Genomic DNA, 22,527 nt, shown 5'->3' with positions numbered 1-22,527 from the left:
TTGGAAACAATGCTGTGGGAGAGCGTAAATCTAAACTAAATCTCAAAAAGCACAAATTAGCTTAGTGGTTCACTGTTATTTTTGTGCCTTCATGGGGCCATATGCAAGTATGAGGTCTTTGATCAATTACCTGACAAATGAATAAGATATACAAGACTAGATGTGATTCAAACATTCCAGTCTGCAAAGAATTAGCGTTGCCATATCAGGGAGCTGCTACATTAAGCAACAAGACCTTTAAGAGTACTTACAGGGAAGTGGATTAGAGGGACTGTCAAAAGCACAGCAAATAGTATGCATAGCTTCACAGCCATGACAACAACATCATGTGGCAAGTACTTGCTATAACCTTGCAGTAATTCTGATGCCACTTTGTCTGTAAATTAAAAAAATAAGAAGGATCACATTATAAACTACTATGATGTCAATAACAGCAAAACTATTTTTCTTTGCACAAATGGATCTTAACAAATTTTGGATTCTGAGTACCAAATCCATCTCTGGCCTTTTCCCTAGCCTTTGAAACACAGAGACATTAGTTAAATATCTGCTTTAAAGTGACAATCTTTTCTTTTAATTAAACTAGAAATCAGCAGAACTTCTAAAATTATGACCATGAAAATACATATATACGTATACATATCTATATATATCTATATATATATACATATAATTTGAGAACTTTTCCATAATCCAAAGGTCTTGAACATTTGTTTGTTTTGTAAGGTGCTTTCACATGTATCATTGAAAGGGTATCATGTGTACCCTTATAACAATTAAGAGGGTAGCTAGGCTGAAAAATATTAATGGACTTGCCCAAGATCACACAGCACAAAGGGGCAGAGCTCGAAGAGCTAAAAGAGTACCCACTTTTTTTTTGGTGCCAAAGCCAATACCCTTTCCTCAATACCGTAACGTTTTCTAGAATCTTACACTTCTGTACATGTTGTCTGTTTCATCAACATTTCACCTGTAAATTCCTCTTTCATAAGAAAATGTAGTTGTAGGGAAATGGCTTACTCAGCAAGCCAGTGGTAGTCAGTGACAGAATTTGTACATGCTGACCATGCTTTGCTCCATGTCAGTCTTCCATTTTCCCAATGTCTTCTGCGCCCCCAGTCAGACGAGGGGTACGAAGATTGAGCGTTCTCAAGAACGCTCCATGTCCTGCCTTGCAGTGAAAGATCAGTCTGTACTTAAAATACTGTCTTTTATTTTTAAGTAGGCTTCACGCCCAGTGTGGAGCCCTACGTGGAGCTTGAACTCATGACCCTGAGATCAAGACCTGAACTTAGATCAAGAGTTGGGTGCTTAACCAACTGAGCCACTCGGGTGCCCCAAAATAGATGGTGCTTTTTAAACTGGAGAGTAATATGTTTTCAAAGAGATGCTTTGGAGGAAATAAAAAACAAACACACCTCTGTTTTCAAGGAACTTAATATTTAAAGCAGCAATGAGATGAACATATACACATAAAATAGAAAGCGTATAAACACAGACATACACGTACGTGGCAGTAGTTGTTCTAAACAAAGAGTGATTGTGAATAGGGACAGGTGACTATGACTTTGATATGGAGGAAGGAGGAAACACAGGGAGGCTTGGGGGAGTCATCATGATATAGTGAAGAGCAGGAAGGTAGAGGGTCCTGAATTCTGGGACCACACAGACTGATGTTCAAATTCCTCTACTTACTAGCAACCTAACTTCTCTGAGTCTCTTCGTTCTTACATCTGTAAAATGGGACACTAATATTTTGATGTGTGGAGTTACTGAGGGCCATAAATGAGTTAATGTATGGGTGGAGAAAGAGATTCTTTCTCAGAGGAAGAAGTAACATAAGCAGAAGCCCTGAAGTAGCACAGAGAATATGCATCTGAGAAAATGAGCAGTCTAGTAGTAGTAAGTACTTACAGAGGCTGAAACAGGATGTGCTGTAGAGCAGAGAGAGTATTGGGTGATAAGGCCAGAAATGCATTTAAGACCCAGTAACAGAGCTGTTCAGGAGGTTTGTACTCAATCTGGTGGGCTACAGAGATGCAATGACTTATGAAGATTGGGGTACTAGGATCTGAACTAGGCAGGAAGAAAAAGATACCCAAAACTGAAATAAGAGTTAGAAGGTTACTGTCATAATCACTGAGAGATAATGACAATCTGAACTAGACTAGTGATAATGGAAAAGGGAGAAAAACCAATTATCTAACGTATCAAAGAACTACCTTACACAATGGGAGATTAATGGACTAAGTAAGAGATTAAGAAGAGCCAGGAAAGCCGGATTCTATTTCCAAATCTGAGATATTTGCAAGTCTTTGAAAAAATATGGCAAACTATTTTCTTTCTACTTTTTGAATCATGAAAATGAGCTATTAACACTGCTTAACAATTCTGTAGACTCTTAAAATGGTCTGGTTATTATGCAACATTTGGGCATTGGCCTGGCTCCCCAGAGGAACACTTTTTCTTCCTCACCTTATAATGCTGTAACGTCTGTAAAGAGCCAATATTATTAATCTAGGTACATACTTATAGGTCCCTGTAATCTGACAAAATTTAGATATTAACTAAGCCTTGGGAGCACTGGATAAAAGGATCCCAAGCAGCTCCAGAAGTCAGAAAAGCTAGATTATAAATTCAAAATATCTGTTACATATCCACTTTCTCCTTTCCCAGGATGAAAACATTTCTTCCGAGCCAGTCAATTCTGTGTTCTTAGCTGAGCCTTAACATATGTGAGGGATAGAGTACAACACACTTCTCTGAATTCAGACAAATCTCTATAAATCTTAGTAAGGACCTCTGCAAGTTATATATGCTATTAAGCCAGGAGGCTGTCTTGTGTAATACACATTGTCAAACCATCTGAAGTTTAGAAAGATTACCACAGAGTAGCAGAAAGATTACTAGATTAGTATTCAGGAGACATGCTACTACAAATATTGTTAACAGGTCACTTCATTTCTTTGGGCTTCAGCTGCTCATTTACAAAATGAGTTCAAGGCCTTAATTTGTGACTAGCCCTTTTGATAATTGCTCAGTAATTTCTCTCCATAAGAATGAGAGCTACTGATATCTCAACAGAAATATACCAAAAAAGATGCTCCTTAGTGATGATTAACAGCCCCCCAAAGCTATTGTGAACGGAAAAATCAATATCTGAATCTTCTTTGGTCTTTGGAGAAGGAATTACTTTTATATCATTCTTTCTATCACCTACCTACAATAAGATTTTTCTTAGGTGTGCATTTCTCCATTAGATAAAATGTGGACAGTCTGAAGAATTTGCGGTGCATTAAGTCAGAGACAACATAACAGCTTTACCTGATAACAAGGACAATCCCTGTGTAGGAAATATTTCATTTACATAATGAAAATGTTTCGCCTCTGTGTTCATGGAACAATAGATCAGTAGATAGGTAGGTAAGTAGACAGAGATATATAGATATGTCTGGAGCTTAAGTGAGCCAGGTTCTTCCAAAAGATAATCGACAAAAACTTGGGATGAAGGAAATCTGGGTTCTCTAGCATAATTCCTGAGGAGGGAACATAGTAATAAAAGCGCTACCTTTGGAGACAGTCAGAATTGGATTCAAATCCCAACGCATCATTCATTAGCTGCAAGTATCTGGCCAAATTGCTCAAGCTATGTGAACCTATACCTTGTAGAGTTGCTGTAAGGATTAAGGTAAGCAATGTATATAAGATACCTGGCATTTACACAGGAAACGTTAGCTCAATAAATGTATTAGCATCCATCCTTCTTCCACTTTCCCTTCAATGTAAGCTTTCTGATAACTTAATACAGAATTTCATGGCAATTTATATAACTATTCCTCAGCTATCCTGGAGATTGGCAGGCCATTTGAGGCTTCTTCCAGATAGCTATCCATAAGGAGGAAAAGGAGGTCTATTTTTTGGACTCTTTCTCAATGTTGAAGATTCCTAAATATAGTAGTGTTTGAGCCAGTGACAATTTTAATTTAGAAAAATACACAGCTAATCTGCTATACTAAGTTTTTGCTCAATCTCAACAGAGAGCTTGCTACAGTATCTTATTATTCTAGAAAAGTCTTACCAGGCTCAAGTCTGTGCAAAAACTTACAAACCCAACAACCAAAGCTAGAGCTTATATAGTTCAAGAATTTTGTTTTATGAGCCATGATCAAAAAAGCTTATCCATCTGCCTTAATTTTCTTTGTAGTATATCCAGCAGGGTGTCATACTCGTGTTGGAGATGATGCTTTTCCTGATGGTGTGCACAGAGCTCTACCATTTTTATCCTCCATCAGTACAAAATGCAAGAGCAGATTTAGATTAATGAATGGCCTTTCTTACTGTTAAAACAGCATAGAGATAGCAGGAAAGGGACTAGAGAACAATTATAATTTTCTCATATAATTCAAGAGCATACACATTATACTATTAAGTTACCATATTTAACTTAAATTTCATTAAAGATAGTGAGAAGTACAGTGCTGAAAAACTGAGCACCTGAAATTATAAAATGACTATAACAATAATGACAATAATAATAACAGTAACCATCAGCAGTAGCTCTCCTTTGTGGAAGACTGCTATGTGCCGGATACTATAATAGGCATTTTAGACATAACTCATTTCCTCCTCAATAAAACTCTATGCAATTTTCTGTTACAGATTAGAAGATGAAAAGATTACAAGGTGAGTGTCCTGTTCAAGCTAGTTAGAGCAGAATAGTTATTTGTACCATATTTGTTGGATTTCAAAATCCATACTCTTTCCACTGGGATTAGGAAAGGTAGCTGGTTTAGTAAAGGTAGCTGTGCAAGTAAACATCCAAAAACTTGTCAGACTTGGAAAAACTCTGGGAGAGAAGCAAAGTTCCATTAGAAGTAATCATGGATGTCTAAAACCTGAAACATGTGCACAAGGCTATCAACCATAAAATCAGTCATAACAGCTAAATATCACCAGAGTAATAACAGCCATTTACTTGAAGAGCTGTTATAAAAGCACTCATAAGCTGAAAAGTGTATTCCAGAATTGACAAATTGAGTGCAATTTGTTATAATGGGTTTGTTTGCAAATTAAATAGGTTTGCAGATTAAACAAAAGAGCCTACAATTTTTTTTCTTACTCTGGACTTTTAAGTTTTACTTTTTCTTTAGGTTCTTTTTAGAACAGAAAAAAACACATTCCAACCAGACAATTTTTCAAAAATAAATAAAAATTTACTTAATTTTTTTAAATTTAAGAATTTAAAAGAATCCTTTTACCAAATTTAAGGGGGGGAAAGGTATCATAGAACGTACAATGCCAAATTGTGCAAATTAAGTGTGAAGGCAAAGATCTCTCAGATCTAAGTATACAACTACAGTCCAGTGTAAAACCCTTTCCTTTCTCAAGTTGTTCTTTTGCAATTAAGATGACTGATTCTCCCAACCTCCCAAACTAGATTCCAAAATATTGAATTCTTAGAAAATAAAATCATGATTGCACATTTGTTTCTTGTAGAAAGACAGCAATGTCCCTAAGCCTTTGGCTTTACTTAGGTGTTAAAATTTTTTTTATATGAAATTATTAATCTTGAACTTGATCCATATTTTTAAGAGAAAGAAAATCAATTTTTTAAGGCCCATAAAGCTACTACAGTACTACACTGAATTTAGCAGCCTAAATTAACTTACTAACAAAAGGCGGAAACAAAGTCTATATTCAGGTGTGAGATCAACTAGAGAACAATTTGTCACTGATAATTAAATAATATACTTACCATAAAACGTGAGGTACCCAAAGAGTGCAGATATAAAATAAATGAGAAAACTTAAAGCAATTGCTGTATTGGTTGCATTTTGCATTCTTTTCTTTGAAGGGCTAAAAGACAAAAATGGCAAAAGTAGAAAGTGTGATCTGAATTATATCTAAAGAAACAAATATCAACCAAGCTAGTCAAGAGGATTCCTTAATTGTTCAAGAACTACTTCATTAATAACTATATACTAGAATTTTTGATTTGAAATTACTGCACAAAGATTTTGCTCCCAGGAAACATTTTTTTTCCTTTTTTCAATTTTTAATTTATTTTTTTAATTTACATCCAAATTAGTTAGCATATAGTGCAACAATGATTTCAGTAGATTCCTTAATGCCCCTTACCCATTTATCCCATCCCCCCCTCCCACATCCCCACCAGTAACCCTGTTTGTTCTCCATATTTAAGAGTCTCTTATGTTTTTGTTCCCTTCCCTGTTATTATACAATTTTTGCTTCCCTTCCCTTATGTTCATCTGTTTTGTATCTTAAAGTCCTCATATGAGTGAAGTCATATGACATTTGTCTTTCTCTGACTAATTTCGCTTAGCATAATACCCTCCAGTTCCATCCACATAGTTGCAAATGGAAAGATTTCATTCTTTTCGATTGCCCAGTAATACTCCATTGTGTGTGTGTGTGTGTGTATATATATATATATATACACATACATACATACATACATACACACACACCACATCTTCTTTATCCATTCATCCACCGATGGACATTTGGGCTCTTTCCATACTTTGGCTATTGTTTATAGTGCTACCAAAAACATTGGGGTGAAATGTGCCCCTTCGAAACAGCATACCTGTATCCCTTGGATAAATACCTAGTAATGCAATTGCTGGGTTGTAAGGTAGTTCTATTTTTCATTTTTTGAGGAACTTCCATAATGTTTTCCGGAGTGGCTGCATCAGCTTGCATTCCTACCAGCAATGCAAAAGAGATCCTCTTTCTCCACATCCTCACCAACATCTGTTGTTGCCTGAGTTGTTAATGTTAGCCATTCTGACAGGTGTGAGGTGGTATCTCAATATGGTTTTGATTTGTATTTCCCTGATGATGAGTGATGTTGAGCATTTTTTCATGTGTCGGTTGGCCATATAGATGTCTTCTTTGGAGAAGTGTCTATTCATGTCTTTTGCCCATTTCTTCTCACTGGATTATTTGTTTTTTGGGTGTTGAGTTTGATAAGTTCTTTACAGATTTTGGATACTAACCGTTTATCTGATATGTCATTTGCAAATGTCTTCTCCCATCCTGTCAGTTGCCTTTTAGTTTTGCTGATTGTTTCCTTCACTGTGCAGCTTTTTATTTTGATGAAGTCCCAATAGTTCATTTTTGCTTGTGTTTCCCTTGCCTCCGGAGACATGTTGAGTAAGAAGTTGCTGTGGCTGAGGTCAAAGAGGCTTTTGCCTGCTTTCTCCTCAAGGATTTTGATGGCTTCCTGTCTTACATTTAGGTCTTTCATCCATTTTGGGTTTATTATTGTGTATGGTGTAAGAAAGTGGTCCAAGTTCATTTTCCTGCATGTTGCTGTCCAGTTTTCCCAGCATCACTTGCTGAAGAGACTATCTTTATTCCATTGAATATTCTTTCCTGCTTTGTCAAAGATCAGTTGGCCATACATTTGTGCGTCCACTTCTGGGTTCTCTATTCTGTTCCATTGATCTGAGTGTCTGTCCTTGTGCCAGTGCCATACTGTCTTGATGATTACAGCTTTGTAATACAGCTTGAAGTCAGGAAACATTCTTCAGTAGGACCAAACTAACTCTTTGTTGTTTTGTTTTAAACAAACACCTGACTAGCTTAGTCAGTACTGCATGTGACTCTGGATCTCAGGGTTGTGAGTTCAAGCCCCACGTTGAGTGTGGAGATTACTTAAAAAGAGGGGTGCCTGGGTGACTCAGTTGGTGAAGCAGCCGACTCTTTATCTCAGCTCAGGTCATAATCTCACAGTTCATGGGATCAAGCCCTACATCAGGCTCTATGCATGGAGCCTGCTTCAGATTCTCTCTCTTCCCCTCCCCTGCTGGTTCTCTCTCTTTTTCAAAACAAATAAACTTTTAAAGAAAATAAAATAAAGTCTTGGGGCACCTGGGTGGCTCAGTCGGTTAAGCGTCCAACTTCGGCTCAGGTCATGATCTCAGGTCTGTGAGTTCGAGCCCCGCATCAGGCTCTGTGCTGACAGCTCAGAGCCTGGAGCCTTCTGTGTCTCCCTCTCTCTCTGACCCTCCCCCGTTCATGCTCTGTCTCTCTCTGTCTCAAAAATAAATAAACGTTAAAAAAATTTTTAGAAAATAAAATAAAGTCTTAAAAAAAACAAAAAAAAAACTAACGCTGAGAATCCAGCGATGAGAGAGAAGGATTCATAAAGGAGAATGTCATTCAATCTGAAAGTCCAAAAAGTAAAAAGAAATACTTAATACATTTAAAAGATTCCAGAATTCTATGGTACCTTTGAAGTTCACAGTATATGGGCAATACTGAGGTATGGCAGAGAAATGAAAAAGCCATGGTAGGTATGGCATAAGCACTCTGAAAAAGAATTTAAAAAGATCAAATATTAAATGCCACTGTTTAAACCACTACTTCATTTGACAATAAACTCAGGTCTCCAAAAAAAATCAAATTGGTTCAATTTACTTCATCTTTCATGAATCATCTCTTTATAAAAGGATGTTTCATGTTTTTGTTTGTTTTTTTTTTAAAGAGAGACACAAGTATGGTCACCAACAAATGTTTCACTTAATAGTTAGACAGCCTGTGCTAGCCAGAAAAATTCTTGGCTGGCTTCTATACCACGGTTGGCATACCACCAACTGAATCGAATGGAATACTGAAAATATTAATCCCATCTTTGCATTTTAACTAGGGTCTCTTTCATTGGGAATGAACATGATATATTCTAGACTGACAAATTCTTAAAGATCCATTGGAATATACAAACATAATTGTTTTTTTTTTTTAATTAGAACACTTAAGAGCCTGAGGAAGTTATAAAGCAAACAAATTACCATCTAAATGAAAATGCCATCTTTATAAAATTAATGGCAATTTACTTTCTCTTTTCTACTTTAAACATTTTTCTAACTTTAGGCTCTTCAGCAAGCGTTCCAGACGACTGAAGAACTATCTTGGTATATAATGCCTCCTAAAATACCTGAAGGGAGCTAGGAAGGAAAGCTGTAGCATTTCCTGAGCTTGGATTAGGGGAATGAGAGTTTAATTCACAAAATCTCTTTCATATATTGCTCAATTTCCTGGTTTGTCAATTACCCTACCTGGATCTTTAAGGCAGATGGCCTTTAACATGTAAAGGATGTAGTAATCTCCTTTGTGGAGCCAGAGAGACATTTTTTCATAGAAAAACTAGGGATTAAAAAGAAAATTCTGCATGGAGCAGTTAGCACACCAACATGCTACACTGATAAGAGTTGTCTAAGAGTGGAGGGGATTCTAGTACCTGGGACTTGGATTTCAACAGAATACAAAAATGTAGATGAAGAAACATGCAGCAACAGGGAGGACTTTGGGCTCTTCTAGAACAGTAAAGGAGAGACCTCCAATTCACAGTTCCTGTCTCCTCTGCTGATGTTCAGGGGCTCTTGCAGATATTTCCAGGATTCTAAGACTCTTAGAGATAGCAAGGAGACTTGATCTGCTAGTCTCCAATCTAAGCATCATAAATTTCAACTCTGGAATTTCAGCCCGAAGATATATTGGCAGCACTCAACTGCTGGTCCAATGATGAGGCTGTTTAGCTACAGACCAAGGTTCTACTCACAGGGGAGGAGTTTTTGATATAATTGGCTATTTAGCTTTATAAGTCCAGAAGGCAACAGGAAGTCTGTATCCACAGAGGACCTTATTGGCCAGACCAGACATTCGGTAAATCTGTTCTTTTAGGCAGTGGCCCATTTAAAACAGGCTCCATTTAAAGGCATGCCAAGAAAAAAAGAAAAAAAAAAAAAAAAAAAGGTGGCTGTTTCATAATGGGCCACCCTGTGTTAAATAATATTATTCTTCTGGTAGGCAACCCTATACTTAGCACTTTCATGAAAATTAATTAGCTACAGGTACAAAGACCTAAGAGACCCTGTTACACAAATCTCTTAAAACTTGAAATGTGAAAAATCAACCAAAAGTATCTGTTAATAACTTACACACCTCTTTGGAGAAATGAAAGAGCTTTGGTTTACAATCATCTGTAGCATTTGAAATCTGTTTAAGAGGATACAGGGGAAAAAGAGAAACCAACAGTCATTAAAAGTCCAAATTCATCCACAAAAATGATGTAGTTATTATTACTAGGCTTTCAAATAAAAACATTTCAAAACAAAGTTCCAAATTGCAATACAGCCATTACTTTTTCATTAATTAGGAAAAAAATCATTCTTGCTCTGTTTTTTTTTTTCTTTTTAACTTAAAATAAACAGGAAGAAACTGAAAATGTAAACTATTACCTGGAAAGATTGTTCTATATAATTTAATGGCAGAGGACAAGGGATGGACCATTTTTTAATTATTACCTGCAAGAATAAATAGAATCCACACTCAAGATTATTTCTTATGAAATTCATGACAAGAAAATGATTTCAAACAAGTCAGCATTACTTCAATTAAATGAACTCCATCCCAACTAATAGCTAACAGAAGATTCTTTGCTTCTATGATCTTTTGCCAGTTAGAATGGGTTGTCACTTAACATGGCTGCCTACTGTGAGAGGGAAAGGGGAGTGACGCATATCTGTTTAGTGGGGAATCTCCCCCCTTAAACACTGAGTACTCTCGTGTCAACTTTCAAAACTCTAATAGCATCAAGGCATTAAAACAAGTACAACTCAAAATGGGAACATGATGCTTTTAGTGACAATGGTATAAGACTATGGTTATTTGTGGACCTGGCATCAGTAGCGATAGAGAAATATTAATACCAGTTCTGGAAATGGCCACAGACAGAAATAAGGAGAGACCCCATACAAAGCAGGAGTTCAGGGATTCCTGATTCAAAGCACCATCCTCCTGGCTGCTTTTAGACTTGTATTACTTTTCGTAAATGTAGATAAAGCTGGGTAAGAGTAACAGCACGTAGCTATTGAACTCCAGCTGGTACAAAAAATTCTTTTTTTTTTTTTTTTTTTTAATTAAAAGAAATCCAGAGGGATGCCACCTCTCAGAAAGAACCAATGCAAATATCTCAGGATTTTACTCTGGACTGTGGCCATAATGCTCCAGACCTACAGTTGTGGACATGTCGACATTACCATTGTTGAGGCTGTTTCAGGGCACGCAATTACTCTGCAAATATTTGCTCCAGGCTGAAACCCAGCATACAGAGGGGCAAGGGAGAATAAAGGAAGCATTTGTCTTTTGCAGGAGACCAGTAAGTAAATACTATTCCTATTCGGTATTTATCTAGTTTGGGATTTTACCCTATTCAAACAAAATTTTATATAGTGATAAAACAAATTAAGGACAATGTACACTTTTAGGATAAAGTTAATAGTGAACTAAAGAATTGCTTTGAACTCAAGCCCTCACCAAGAAAAAATAAATAAAAGGGTAAACTAAGCAAGTTGCTTTTGATATTTCTAGGTAAGCTTTCAATATGGAATACAAGTACATAATGGTCAACTTACCAAGAGGAAAGAAAAAAAATCAAAAGCAGTAATTTCACATCTTTTTTTTCTGGTACGTTTTCAAAAAAAGATGAGGATGGGGTAGGATAGGAGCTAGAGCAGCATGGTGGCTACTGGTCTCTGTCTGCAGCCCTACCCCAAATTCAGCACCGCACACCTTCCCCTTACTAACAGTGTGTGTGGCAACTGCAACCATGTACTGAACACCTGTGCACCAAGTACTTCGACAAGGTTGGAATGGGAGCTATCTCATTTATTTCATCAGCTTTTATTACTTGGCTTGCAAATCAAAACATCTCATAACAATGCTCTAAAATACAATATAATGAGTTTTTCATTCATTTTCAATGAATTTCTAATTAATGAAAAAAAAATCATTGGCAGCTTGGCTTTATATTATTAATATTAAATCGGGCTACTATAGCTAATTTCCCAGTAGAGACCTATCCCAAGTCTGAGCCTACATGGTGGGATGGTGAGGTGTGCTGTCCTACAAAGTAGAAGTACAGAATGAGAATAGACACCCAACAACAGTGACAGGGAGTCCTTGCTCAGGCTGAAGGTACAACATGGTAAGAAGGTAACTCCAGGGGTTAGAAAGACAAAGGGAAAAACAGGATTAAGTTCACAGGCACAAAAGACCCTTCCTTTTCTCTGTTTCAAGTCCTTTCCGCCTTTCAAGGCTCAAGTTTAATTTCCTTCTCTTCTCTCAATTCCTGCAATTCTTATTCTGAAGCAAATAAATCACTACTCAATTATATATTGTCTTCATTGTTCTCTATTGTTTTCCCATTAATTTTTCTTACGAGAGTGACAGATCCTTAAGAACAGCATCCACGGCTCACAACAAGCAAAGCTTCTGACTAAAAGCCATCCAAATTGTTTTCTATTTTGATTAATGGCTTACTAAAATATTACTTAGAATACTTATCTCTACTCAAGACAGAACTTTTGGAAAAAACGGCAATCCATTTGTTTTCTAAAATGGACCCAAAAAGGTCGATCCGTCTAGTTACTGTCATTCGGAGCCACTGATAAAATTGACTTTAAAAAGTTTAGATATTTCAGGGAGGCAAAATGTTATGTTAAATTTTTATGCAAAATAAGGATCTGGGACAACAGACAAGGCCATAAGTTTTGCTTTCTGTCTGGTGGCAGGCATCAGCTCAAAGGTCAGCCAAGACAGGCTTCTACAAGTACATCCAGGAGCTATGGAGAAGAGCAGTCCGCTGTAATGAGCTTTCTTCTCAGGGTGCGCTGCTGGCAGTATGGCCAGCTCTCCGCGGTCCACAGGGCCCTCACCCAATCCAGCCTGATAAAGCCCCCAGACTGGGCACAAGACCTGGCAAGGTTATGTCATATATCAGATTCGTGTGCGCCACAGTGGTTGCAAACACTCAGTTCCTAAGGGTGCAACCCAGGGCAAGCCTGGCCATCATGGTGCTAACGAGCCAAGATTGGCCCAAAGCCTTTAGTCGGTTGCAGATGCGTGGCTAGACACCACTGTGGGGCTCTGAGAGTCCTGAATTCTAACTGGGTTGGCGAAGATTCCACATACAAATTCTTTGAGGTTACCTTCATTGATCTATTCCATTAAGCTCTCAGGAGAATCCTGACACCAGTGGATCGCCGAACCAGTCCACAAGCACAGGGAGACATGAGAGCTGACATCTGAGGCCACAAGAGATATGGCCTTGGAAAGGGTCACAAATTCTACCACAGTTAGTGGTTCTCGCTGTGTGGCATGAAGGAGACACAATATTCCCCAGCTCCACCATTACTGCTAATGTAGGTCATGTTTGTAAAATTCTTACCTAATAAACAATTTAGGACAGTCATGTCTGCTTAAAAGTGTTCTTTAATTTGTCTGTTAAAATGAGTTGTCTGCAGATTGTTCCATAAATGCACTGTCAAATTATGAAAGTCAAAGAAGGATAATGTTTGAAGACTGTAAGTGATGGTGTATCTTGTTTCTAATAAGATAAACACTTTTGTCTTTGCTTTATCTTATTAGGGAGTTTATATGTGGGTGTTTAAAATGCTGTTTGGACTCAGATATCACCTCACACCAGAGTGGCCAAAATGAACGAATCAGGAGACTATAGATGCTGGAGAGGATGTGGAGAAATGGGAACCCTCTTGCACTGTTGGTGGGAATGCAAATTGGTGCAGCCACTCTGGAAAACAGTGTGGAGGTTCCTCAAAAAATTAAAAATAGACCTACCCTATGACCCAGCAGTAGCACTGCTAGGAATTTACCCAAGGGATACAGGAGTACTGATGCATAGGGGCACTTGTACCCCAATGTTTATAGCAGCACTCTCAACAATAGCCAAATTATGGAAAGAGCCTAAATGTCCATCAATTGATGAATGGATAAAGAAATTGTGGTTTATATACACAGTGGAGTACTATGTGGCAATGAGAAAGAATGAAATATGGCCTTTTGTAGCAACGTGGATGGAACTGGAGAGTGTGATGCTAAGTGAAATAAGCCATACTGACAAAGACAGATACCATGTTTTCACTCTTATGTGGATCCTGAGAAACTTAACAGAAACCCATGGGGGAGGGGAAGGGGAAAAAAAAAAAAAGGAGGTTAGAGTGGGAGAGAGCCAAAGCATAAGAGACTCTTAAAAACTGAGAACAAACTGAGGGTTGATGGGGGGTGGGAGGGAGGGGAGGGTGGGTGATGGGTATTGAGGAGGGCACCTTTTTGGATGAGCACTGGGTGTTGTATGGAAACCAATTTGACAATAAATTTCATATATTGAAAAAAACAAAAAAACAAAAAAAATGCTGTTTGGTATAATAGGTGTAAAATAAATTCTGTAAAAGTAGAATGCAGAAGGTAGCCACGTGGGTTTGTAGGTGCGTGTAATGAAACCTACACTTCACTGGGGTGATGTAACGCTCTGCTGGTTTCCCCTCAAATGGCTGTTTTTAGGGGTTTGGTAAGAATAAGCTTTTTAAATTGGATTTTGCTTGGAAATGTGAAGAATATCCTTATCCTTTATCATGATCATATGCAGAATAATAAAGTTAACCAGGGCCAACATTTTTAGGTTTAATCCAATATTCCATTTATGTAACTGCTGCTTCTGAAAGAATAGTTTAAAAGAATGCCACCACTTTTAGGAGAATTAAACAAACCTGTTGTAAGAAGGTTCTCTTACAAATAAAAATACCACTGAGGTTCACATAGAAGGTGGAGTCTCCTGATTCTATCCCGTGATTCCATGGGATGTGTAGGAGACTGAATTTCATACAAAAATCGTTAGTAATGCTATTTACACCAGTGTATATTAAAACTGATAGAAACTGGGGGCACCTGCGTGGCTCAGTGGGTTATGCATCTGACTTTGGCTTAGGTCATGATCTCATGGTTCGTGGGTTTGAGACCCGCATCAGGCTCTGTGCTGACAGCTCTGAGCCTGGAACCTGCTTCAGATTCTGTGTCCTCCTCTCTCTCTGCCCCTACCCCATTCGCGCTTTGTCTCTCTCTCTCCCTCTCAAAAATAAATAAAACATTAAAAAAATAAACTGACAGAAATTGAACATTAGGTAAACAAGATAAATTTACCTTAAGATTCCTTATCTAGTAACCAATGCTAGGATTGGTAAACGGTAGCCATCAGATAACCTTTTAAGTGTGAGGATAAAAAATTAAAGCTGGCTTTGATCAGATTTTTTTTTAAAAGACTGCAAGCTTTACTTACATTATTTAGGCAGTGTAATTTAAGAAACAGATTTCTGGGCTGATTTTTTTTTTTTGAAAAATGTAATATAGACATTATATAGATTTACAAACACAAATTGACAAAAATAATAAATGAAATCATTGACACACTTCAAAAAAATCTGAGCTAATATATACAGGCTTCCTTTCCCTAACCACTAGTATTTCAAAACCTAATTATTTAGAAAGTCTAAAATAAATATGACAATTAAAAGGAGCATTAAAAAAAGGTGTACAGTATCTTCATTGTCTCATTGCAGATCAAATTTAAATTGTGCTCACAGGTAAAAATCTGGGCAGATGGTTTATAAAACATTAGAATAAGTGCAGAATAAGGGTATTATTTCCATATGACTGCTACAGTAAGAAATCTGCACCAAATTTAAGAGTACCTGCCAGAAATGAATACTGTGAAAACTATAATAGACATCTTGTATCAATACATTTCACATGCTTCAAGCTATCGGCTATAAAAACCAAATTATTCTTACCTATGCAATGCTTGGATTGCCAATTATCTGTGAGGAAAAAATTCAATGTTATCTAGACTGATTCTCTTTCACATGGTTCATTTGCATACATAGGTCATTCCTAACCTTGTAGATACTTCTCAACAATTAGATTATGAAAGTGGACTACTTTCTAACACCATATAGAAAAATAAACTCAAAATGGATTAAAGATCTCTACTTAGGATTAAATGTGAGACCTGAAACCATAAAGTTCCTGGAAGAGAACATAGGCAGTAATTTCTCTGACATCAGCCACGTCAACCTTTTTCTAGACATGTCTCTTAAGGCGAGGGAACTGAAAGCAAAAATAAACTACTGGGACTACATCAAAATAAAAAGCTTTTGCACAGCAAAGTAAACCAGCAAGAAAACAAAACTGAATGGGAGAAGATATTAGCAAATGATATATGTGATAAGGGGTTAATATCAAAAATACATAAATAACTTATACAACTCATGCCAAAAAAATAATCCAATTAAAAAATGAACAGAGGACTTGAATTTTTCCAAAGAGGACATACAGACGGCCAATAGACACACAAAAAGATGCTCAGCGTCACTAATCATCATGGAAATGCAAATCAAAATCACAGTGAGATATCACCTTATACCTATCAGAATGCCTAAAATCAAAAAGACAGGACATACATAGCAAGTGTTGGCGAAGATGTAGAGAAAAAAGAACCCTCAGGTACTGCCGAAGGGAACGTAAATTGGTACAACCACTGTGGAAAACAGTATGGAGGTTCCCCCCAAAATTAAAAATAGAAATACCATATGACCCAATATTCCACTACTGGGTATTTACCCAAAGAAAACAAAAACACTAATTCGAAAAGATATATGCACCCCTATGTTTACTGCAGAGCTATTTACGATAGCCAAGATATGGGAGCAACATAAATATTCAAATAGACAAATGGATAAGGAAGATGTGGTGTGTGTGTGTGTGTGTGTGTGTGTACGTAATGAAATATCACACAGCAACAAAAAAGGATGAGATGGTGGCCATTTGCAACAACATGGATGGATTTAGAGGGTAGTTTGCTAAGTGAAATAAGTCAGACTGAAAAAGACAAATACCATATGATTTCACACAGGTGGAACCTAAAAAAACAAATGAATAAACAAAAAGTAGAATCAGACCTATACATACAGAGAACAAACTGAGGGTTGCCAGAGGTGAGGAGGGGAGGGGGATGGGCAACACGGGTCAAGGGAAGTGGGAGACACAGGCTTCCAGTTAAGCAGTGAATAAGTCACGGGGAATAAAAGGTACGGCATAGGGAATATAGTCAATGATATTACAATAGTGTTGAATGGCGACAGATGGTACTAACACTTGTGGTGAGTATAGCATAATGTATTAACTTATGGAATCACTATGCTGTATACCTGAAGCTAATGTAACACTTTTTGTCAACTATACTCAAAAAATTAATAAAGTACCACTGCAAAAAAAAATCCACTTATGGTGAAAATAACTGTGGTTTCCCTTTTCAGTGCGGAGCCTAAAAAGTCTATGTTCATGGATGTTCCCTAAACTTATGGTGGTAATCATTTTGCTATATATGTAAGTCAGGTCTTTATGGAGTATGCCTTCAGCTTAGTGCTGTATGTCAACTGTATCTCAATTAAACTGAGGGTGAAAAGAGTCTGTGTTCAGTTCATTTACTTCTAAGATACAAGTCAGACAATCTGAGGGAGGGAGGGCAATGATTTTTAACGCTGATAAATTCAACAAATGATTAAATGAAAACGCTTCTGAGTATTTTAGTTTTAAGAGCATCCACTGAAGTATAAATATTTCTGGACACTAAAACCAGGGTCACTTCCTCGTCATTTAAATAATCCAAAGTTGTTTTATCCTCGTATCCCAGAAGACAGTTTAACCTAAATTAAATGCCTCCTAGATTGTTGTGATAGCTTAAAACCATGGCTCTATAATATGGCTCAGCTACCGGTATACTATGTTGTTGCTCATTTGGGTAGCATTTCCTTTCACTCATCTTTCAGTAGCAAGGGAGAGTTCAATCACATACACACACAGCATTATATGGAAATAAACTGAAACACACACCTACATAAAGAATTAGACTTCATCTTAGGTTTTAACACAATCAGTGTGCTCTCCTCTCTAGTGAACCAAAAGAGATACTGAAGTTGAACTGTGGCTTTAGCTCAGCCTCTTCAAAAGAGATACAACAAAAGAAATAATTTTGTGGCCTAAAGGGCTTTTTAAATAACACAATGAACTAAAACTCTAACAGAAAACAGAGTTGAAGAAAAAAGAAGACATTAACACAGTAAGTTCAATTTTAGTGAGGAGATAAGCAATGTACTCTATTTCAAACTTACCACAACAGCAAAGAACACCATAAAGAAAAATGATAAACTACTTGTGTAGCCAAGAAAGCCTGTAAAATAACAGTAAAATAAAAAGCAATTTATAAGGAAAGTGTTCCTAACGTACAGCAAAAGCTATACATCTTGGGCATGTTTTCTATTACAGTGCTTGGTATCTGGGGCTTAGGGCTGAGAATAACAACATTCCAACTATCTGTCACAGATCATTTATGCAGCTCTGTACAGCAGAGTTGGAACAGGCTTACCACTAATGGTACACTGTAAGGAAAGGCTGCTCTTTAATGTTCCGCTGTAAAGATTTTATTTTAGTAGGGCAGACAAAATACTACTGCAAACCAAGTAATGGGCTAACTAGGCAAGGCTGAAGGCTGAACAACCTAAAATAAGTCCGAGTTCAAAATTATTCACCACTACCACCCTTCTGCTAAAAATGTGGTACTGTGAAATTTAAAAACCCCTTAACATTATCTTCTCTCTCTTCCAAACAAAAAAATGTTCTCTTCTCTAAAGACTTACCTATTTTAGGAAGAAGTGCAAGAGGGAATACAATGCCAACACAAATGATTATTAGTAGTATTTGTCCATCAAGATACCAAGACCTATTAGAAAAAAAAAAGTCCTATTTTAGGCACAGGAATCCACTGTTTGTGTTTACACACACACACACACACACACACACACACACACACACACTTATAACCATTACAACCACCCATTTAAGAAAAGTCTACTTCCTTTTATTAAAATACGTTCTAGTGAAATCCTATTATTCTTATTAATGAATTTTCATTTAAGAAAGGTATCAAAATAATGAGATGCTATTTTTCAACCACCAAATTAGCAAATATTTAAAAGTAAGATAATAGTCAATGTTGGTGAGTGACAAGGTAAGCACAAAACTGGTGAAGGTAAAAACTGCATAAAAAAAATACAGAAAATCAGAAACAAACATCTAATACCATGACAATTTAAAAAAAAAAATTTAAGTTTATTTATTTTTTGAGAGAGAGACAAGGGAGGGGCAAAGAGAGAGGGAAAGAGAGAGAGCATCCCAAGCAGGCTCTGCACTGTCAGCGCAGAGCCCCATGCAAGGCTTGAACTCATGAACCGTGAGATCATGACCTGAGCAGAAACCAAGAGCTTGACACTTAACTACTGAGCCACCTAGGTGCCCTTAGGACCATGACAATTCTAAAACAAATTATGTGACTAGGGAACAATTTCAAAAAAGAAATTTTTATAAGTATAATAACGTAATAAATACTCAGTAAACATCATAAATATATATAGCATGATAGCAATTTTGAGGAAAGGATTCATTAAAAATGGAAAGGAACTACAACATATTGATAGCCATCATCTCTGGGTGATAGAATGATGAGTAATTTTTATTCTTTACAGTTTTCTATATTTTTCAAATTATCAAGAAAGAGCATGAATTACCAGGGAAAAAAGTACTATATTTTTCATATAAAGGCATTAGCATATTAAATGAAATAAAGGCAAGTTAAAAGTGTGTGATGATGTATTTGATTACTTAAGAAAATTGGATGAACATTAAAAAAAAAAATGGTCAGAAGAATAGATTTAAAATACCAGAAGCATATATGTCTATGTGGTAGCAATATGAGCAATTTTTATTTTCTCCTGGTTTACATATAGATGGGTTTCAATTTTCTAATATAAAATACATGTGTATAAGTTTTAAAATGTTAAGAGTTAATGCCCCAAGAATTTAATAGTAAAGATTTCACTTTAGTATGTAAAGGACAAACAATTCATGCAAGAAGTAGAACTAGTAAATACACACAAAGAAAAATCCAATCTCTGGTGCTAATTTAAGAAATAAAAATGAGGCTGTTGAAATTAAACTAGTAAAATTATTTTAAAAACAATATTCAAGGATGTGGCACAATTGATCTTTCACGCATTGTTAGTGATCTTGTCAATTACTACTACTTCTGGAAAAACAATGACAATATGTAGCAAAAGCAATAAAAATATGGTAATCTAAGAAAATAATCTATAATATAAAGAATTCTATGTGCATGAAACTATGAATATAACATTATTATAATATTAAGAAGCTGGCAGGAAGTCCTATATATTTAACAATAGAAAATATTAGGTCAATTAACAGCATATTCAGTGGAATGTTATGCAGCTTTAAAAAAAAGACAATTTAGTGAAATGGAAATGATAAAATTATAAAATATATGGTTATTAACTATGTTTAAAAAAGCTTGAGAAAAATTAAAAGGGAATGAAATAACCATGATTAGGTAAGAGATGGTATTATGCATGATTTTTATTTTTTATCTGTCTTTTCTAAATTTCCTGTAATCATTTTTCACTGAAACATATACATATATACACACGCACAATAGTAACAAAGTAAAATTCATGCCAATATGGGAGCTAGAGTATCAAAGACAATAGGGATTATTTGTCCAAATCATATGGTAGATGCTCTCAGAATTCCCAGTTAGTGAAAATGCATCTTCTTTTTGTACCATGTAGCTAAAGTCTCCCATCCTGTTAAATTAAGAAAATGGATAGGGGCATCTGGATGGCTCAGTTGGTTAAGCATCTATTTCTTGATTTCAGTTCAGGTCGTGATCTCACAGTCATGAGACTGAGCCCTGCGTCGGGCTCTGCACTAGGCATGGAGCTTGCTTAAGGTTCTCTCTCTCCTTTTCTCTCTACACCTCTCCCACTTGCACTCTCAAATTAAAAAAAAAAAAGAAAGAAAGAAAAGAAAACGGACAAATTCCTAGAACCATACATCAAAATTGAATCATGAGAAATAGGAAATACGAATAGAGCACTAATGAGTAAGGAAAATGAATCAGTAATCAAAAACTTCCCAACAAAGAAAAGCCCAGGACCAGATAGTTGTAATGATGAATTCTACCAAATATTTAAAGAAGGATTTATGCCAATTCTTCTCCAACTCTTCCAAAACTCTGAAGAGAAGGGAACACTCCCAAATTCATTTTACAAGGGCAGAATACTCTAATATCAAAGCCAGATAAGGATACTACAAAAAAAAAAGAAAACTACACATCAAAATTCCTGATTAATACAGATGCAAAAATCCTCAAAAAAATATTAGCAAACTGAATTCAGTGGCACATTAAAAAGATCATATACCATGATCAAGTAGAATTTATCCCTGCAATACAAGGGTGGTAGGACATATGTAAATTAATAAATGTGACACAGCACATTAATAGTATGAGAGATAAAAATCATATGATCATCTTGACATATGAGAAAAAGCATTTGACAAAATACAATAACCTTTTATAATAAAAGCTTCAATAAACTAGGTATAAAAGGAACATACTTCAACATAATAAAGGCCATACACAGCAAACCCATAGCTAACATCATACTCGATAGGGAAAGGTTGAAAGCTTTTCCCTAAGATCAGGAACCACACAAGGGTGCCCAATCTCACCACTCTTCTTTTTTAAAATTTTATTTAAAAAAATTTTTTTAAAATGTTTATTCATTTTTGAGAGACAGAGAGAGACAGAGCATGAGTGGGGAAGGGGCAGAGAGAAGGAGACACAGAATCTGAAGCAGGCTCCAGGCTCTGAGCTGTCAGCACAGAGCCCCATGCTGGGCTTGAACTCACGAACTGCGAGATCACGACCTGAGCCAAAGTCAGACGTCCAACCGACTGAGCCACTCAGGCGCCCCCCACCCCCTCATCGCACCACTCTTTTTAAACATGGTACTGGAAGTCCTAGCTAGACAGCCAAATTGGAAAAGAAGTAGTAAATCTGTTTTTATTTGCAGATTATACGATCTTATACACAGGAAATCTCAACCAAAAAACTGTTAGAACTATCAACACATTCAGTAAAGTTGGAGGATACAAAATCAACTTACAGAAACCAGTTACATTTCTATACACTAACAACAAAATATCTGAAAAAGAAATAAAGAAAACAATCCCATTTATGACAGGATCAAAACCAATAAAATATGTAGGAATAAATTTAACCAAGGAAGTGAAAATTCAATACACTGAAAACTGTAATACTTTGATGACAGAAATTAAAGACACAAATGAAAAGCTATCCTGTCCATGTTCATAGATAGGAAAAATTAATTTGTTAAAATGTCCATACTGCCCAAAGCTATCTATAGATTTAACATATTCCCTATCAAGATTTCAATGACACTTTTTATACAAATAGAACAAACGATCCTAAAATTTGTATGGAACCACAAAAGATCCCAGATAGCCAGAGCAATCCTGAGAGAAAAAACAAAGCATCACTCACACTTCCTGATCCTAAACTATGCTACCAAGCTGCTATACCATTCAAAATAGCATAGTTCTGGCTTAAAATAGACACATAGACCAACAGAACAAATAACAGAGCCCAGAAACAACTCTGTGTCCATATACAGCCAACTAACATTTGACAAGGGAGCCAAGAGTGTTCAATGG

The 22,527-nt window shown here is 36.4% G+C and overlaps 1 protein-coding gene across 7 annotated transcripts in view; it reads right to left on the bottom strand.

The window, feature by feature from the left end:
- SLC38A6 (solute carrier family 38 member 6) overlaps positions 1–22,527 on the bottom strand; it is a 74,095-nt gene that overhangs the window by 14,586 nt on the left and 36,982 nt on the right. For all 7 annotated transcript variants that reach the window (XR_006203863.1, XM_042943430.1, XM_042943431.1 and 4 more), the window contains exons 7-13: positions 18,576–18,658; positions 18,051–18,109; positions 10,266–10,331; positions 9,970–10,023; positions 8,258–8,337; positions 5,756–5,856; positions 252–376 (exon numbers count right to left, since the gene is read on the bottom strand). Coding sequence is in view for 6 of the 7 variants with exons in the window: in XM_042943430.1 (XP_042799364.1) it covers positions 252–376; positions 5,756–5,856; positions 8,258–8,337; positions 9,970–10,023; positions 10,266–10,331; positions 18,051–18,109; positions 18,576–18,658 (568 nt within the window). In the remaining variant the exon portion in view is untranslated. The remainder of the gene's footprint in view (positions 1–251; positions 377–5,755; positions 5,857–8,257; positions 8,338–9,969; positions 10,024–10,265; positions 10,332–18,050; positions 18,110–18,575; positions 18,659–22,527) is intronic.

The sequence above is a fragment of the Panthera leo genome, chromosome B3 (assembly GCF_018350215.1).
Source record: "Panthera leo isolate Ple1 chromosome B3, P.leo_Ple1_pat1.1, whole genome shotgun sequence".
NCBI classification, from domain to species: domain Eukaryota; kingdom Metazoa; phylum Chordata; class Mammalia; order Carnivora; family Felidae; genus Panthera; species Panthera leo.
The sequence above is the reverse complement of the archived record's forward strand: the minus strand, read 5'-3'. Positions and strand labels throughout refer to the sequence as shown.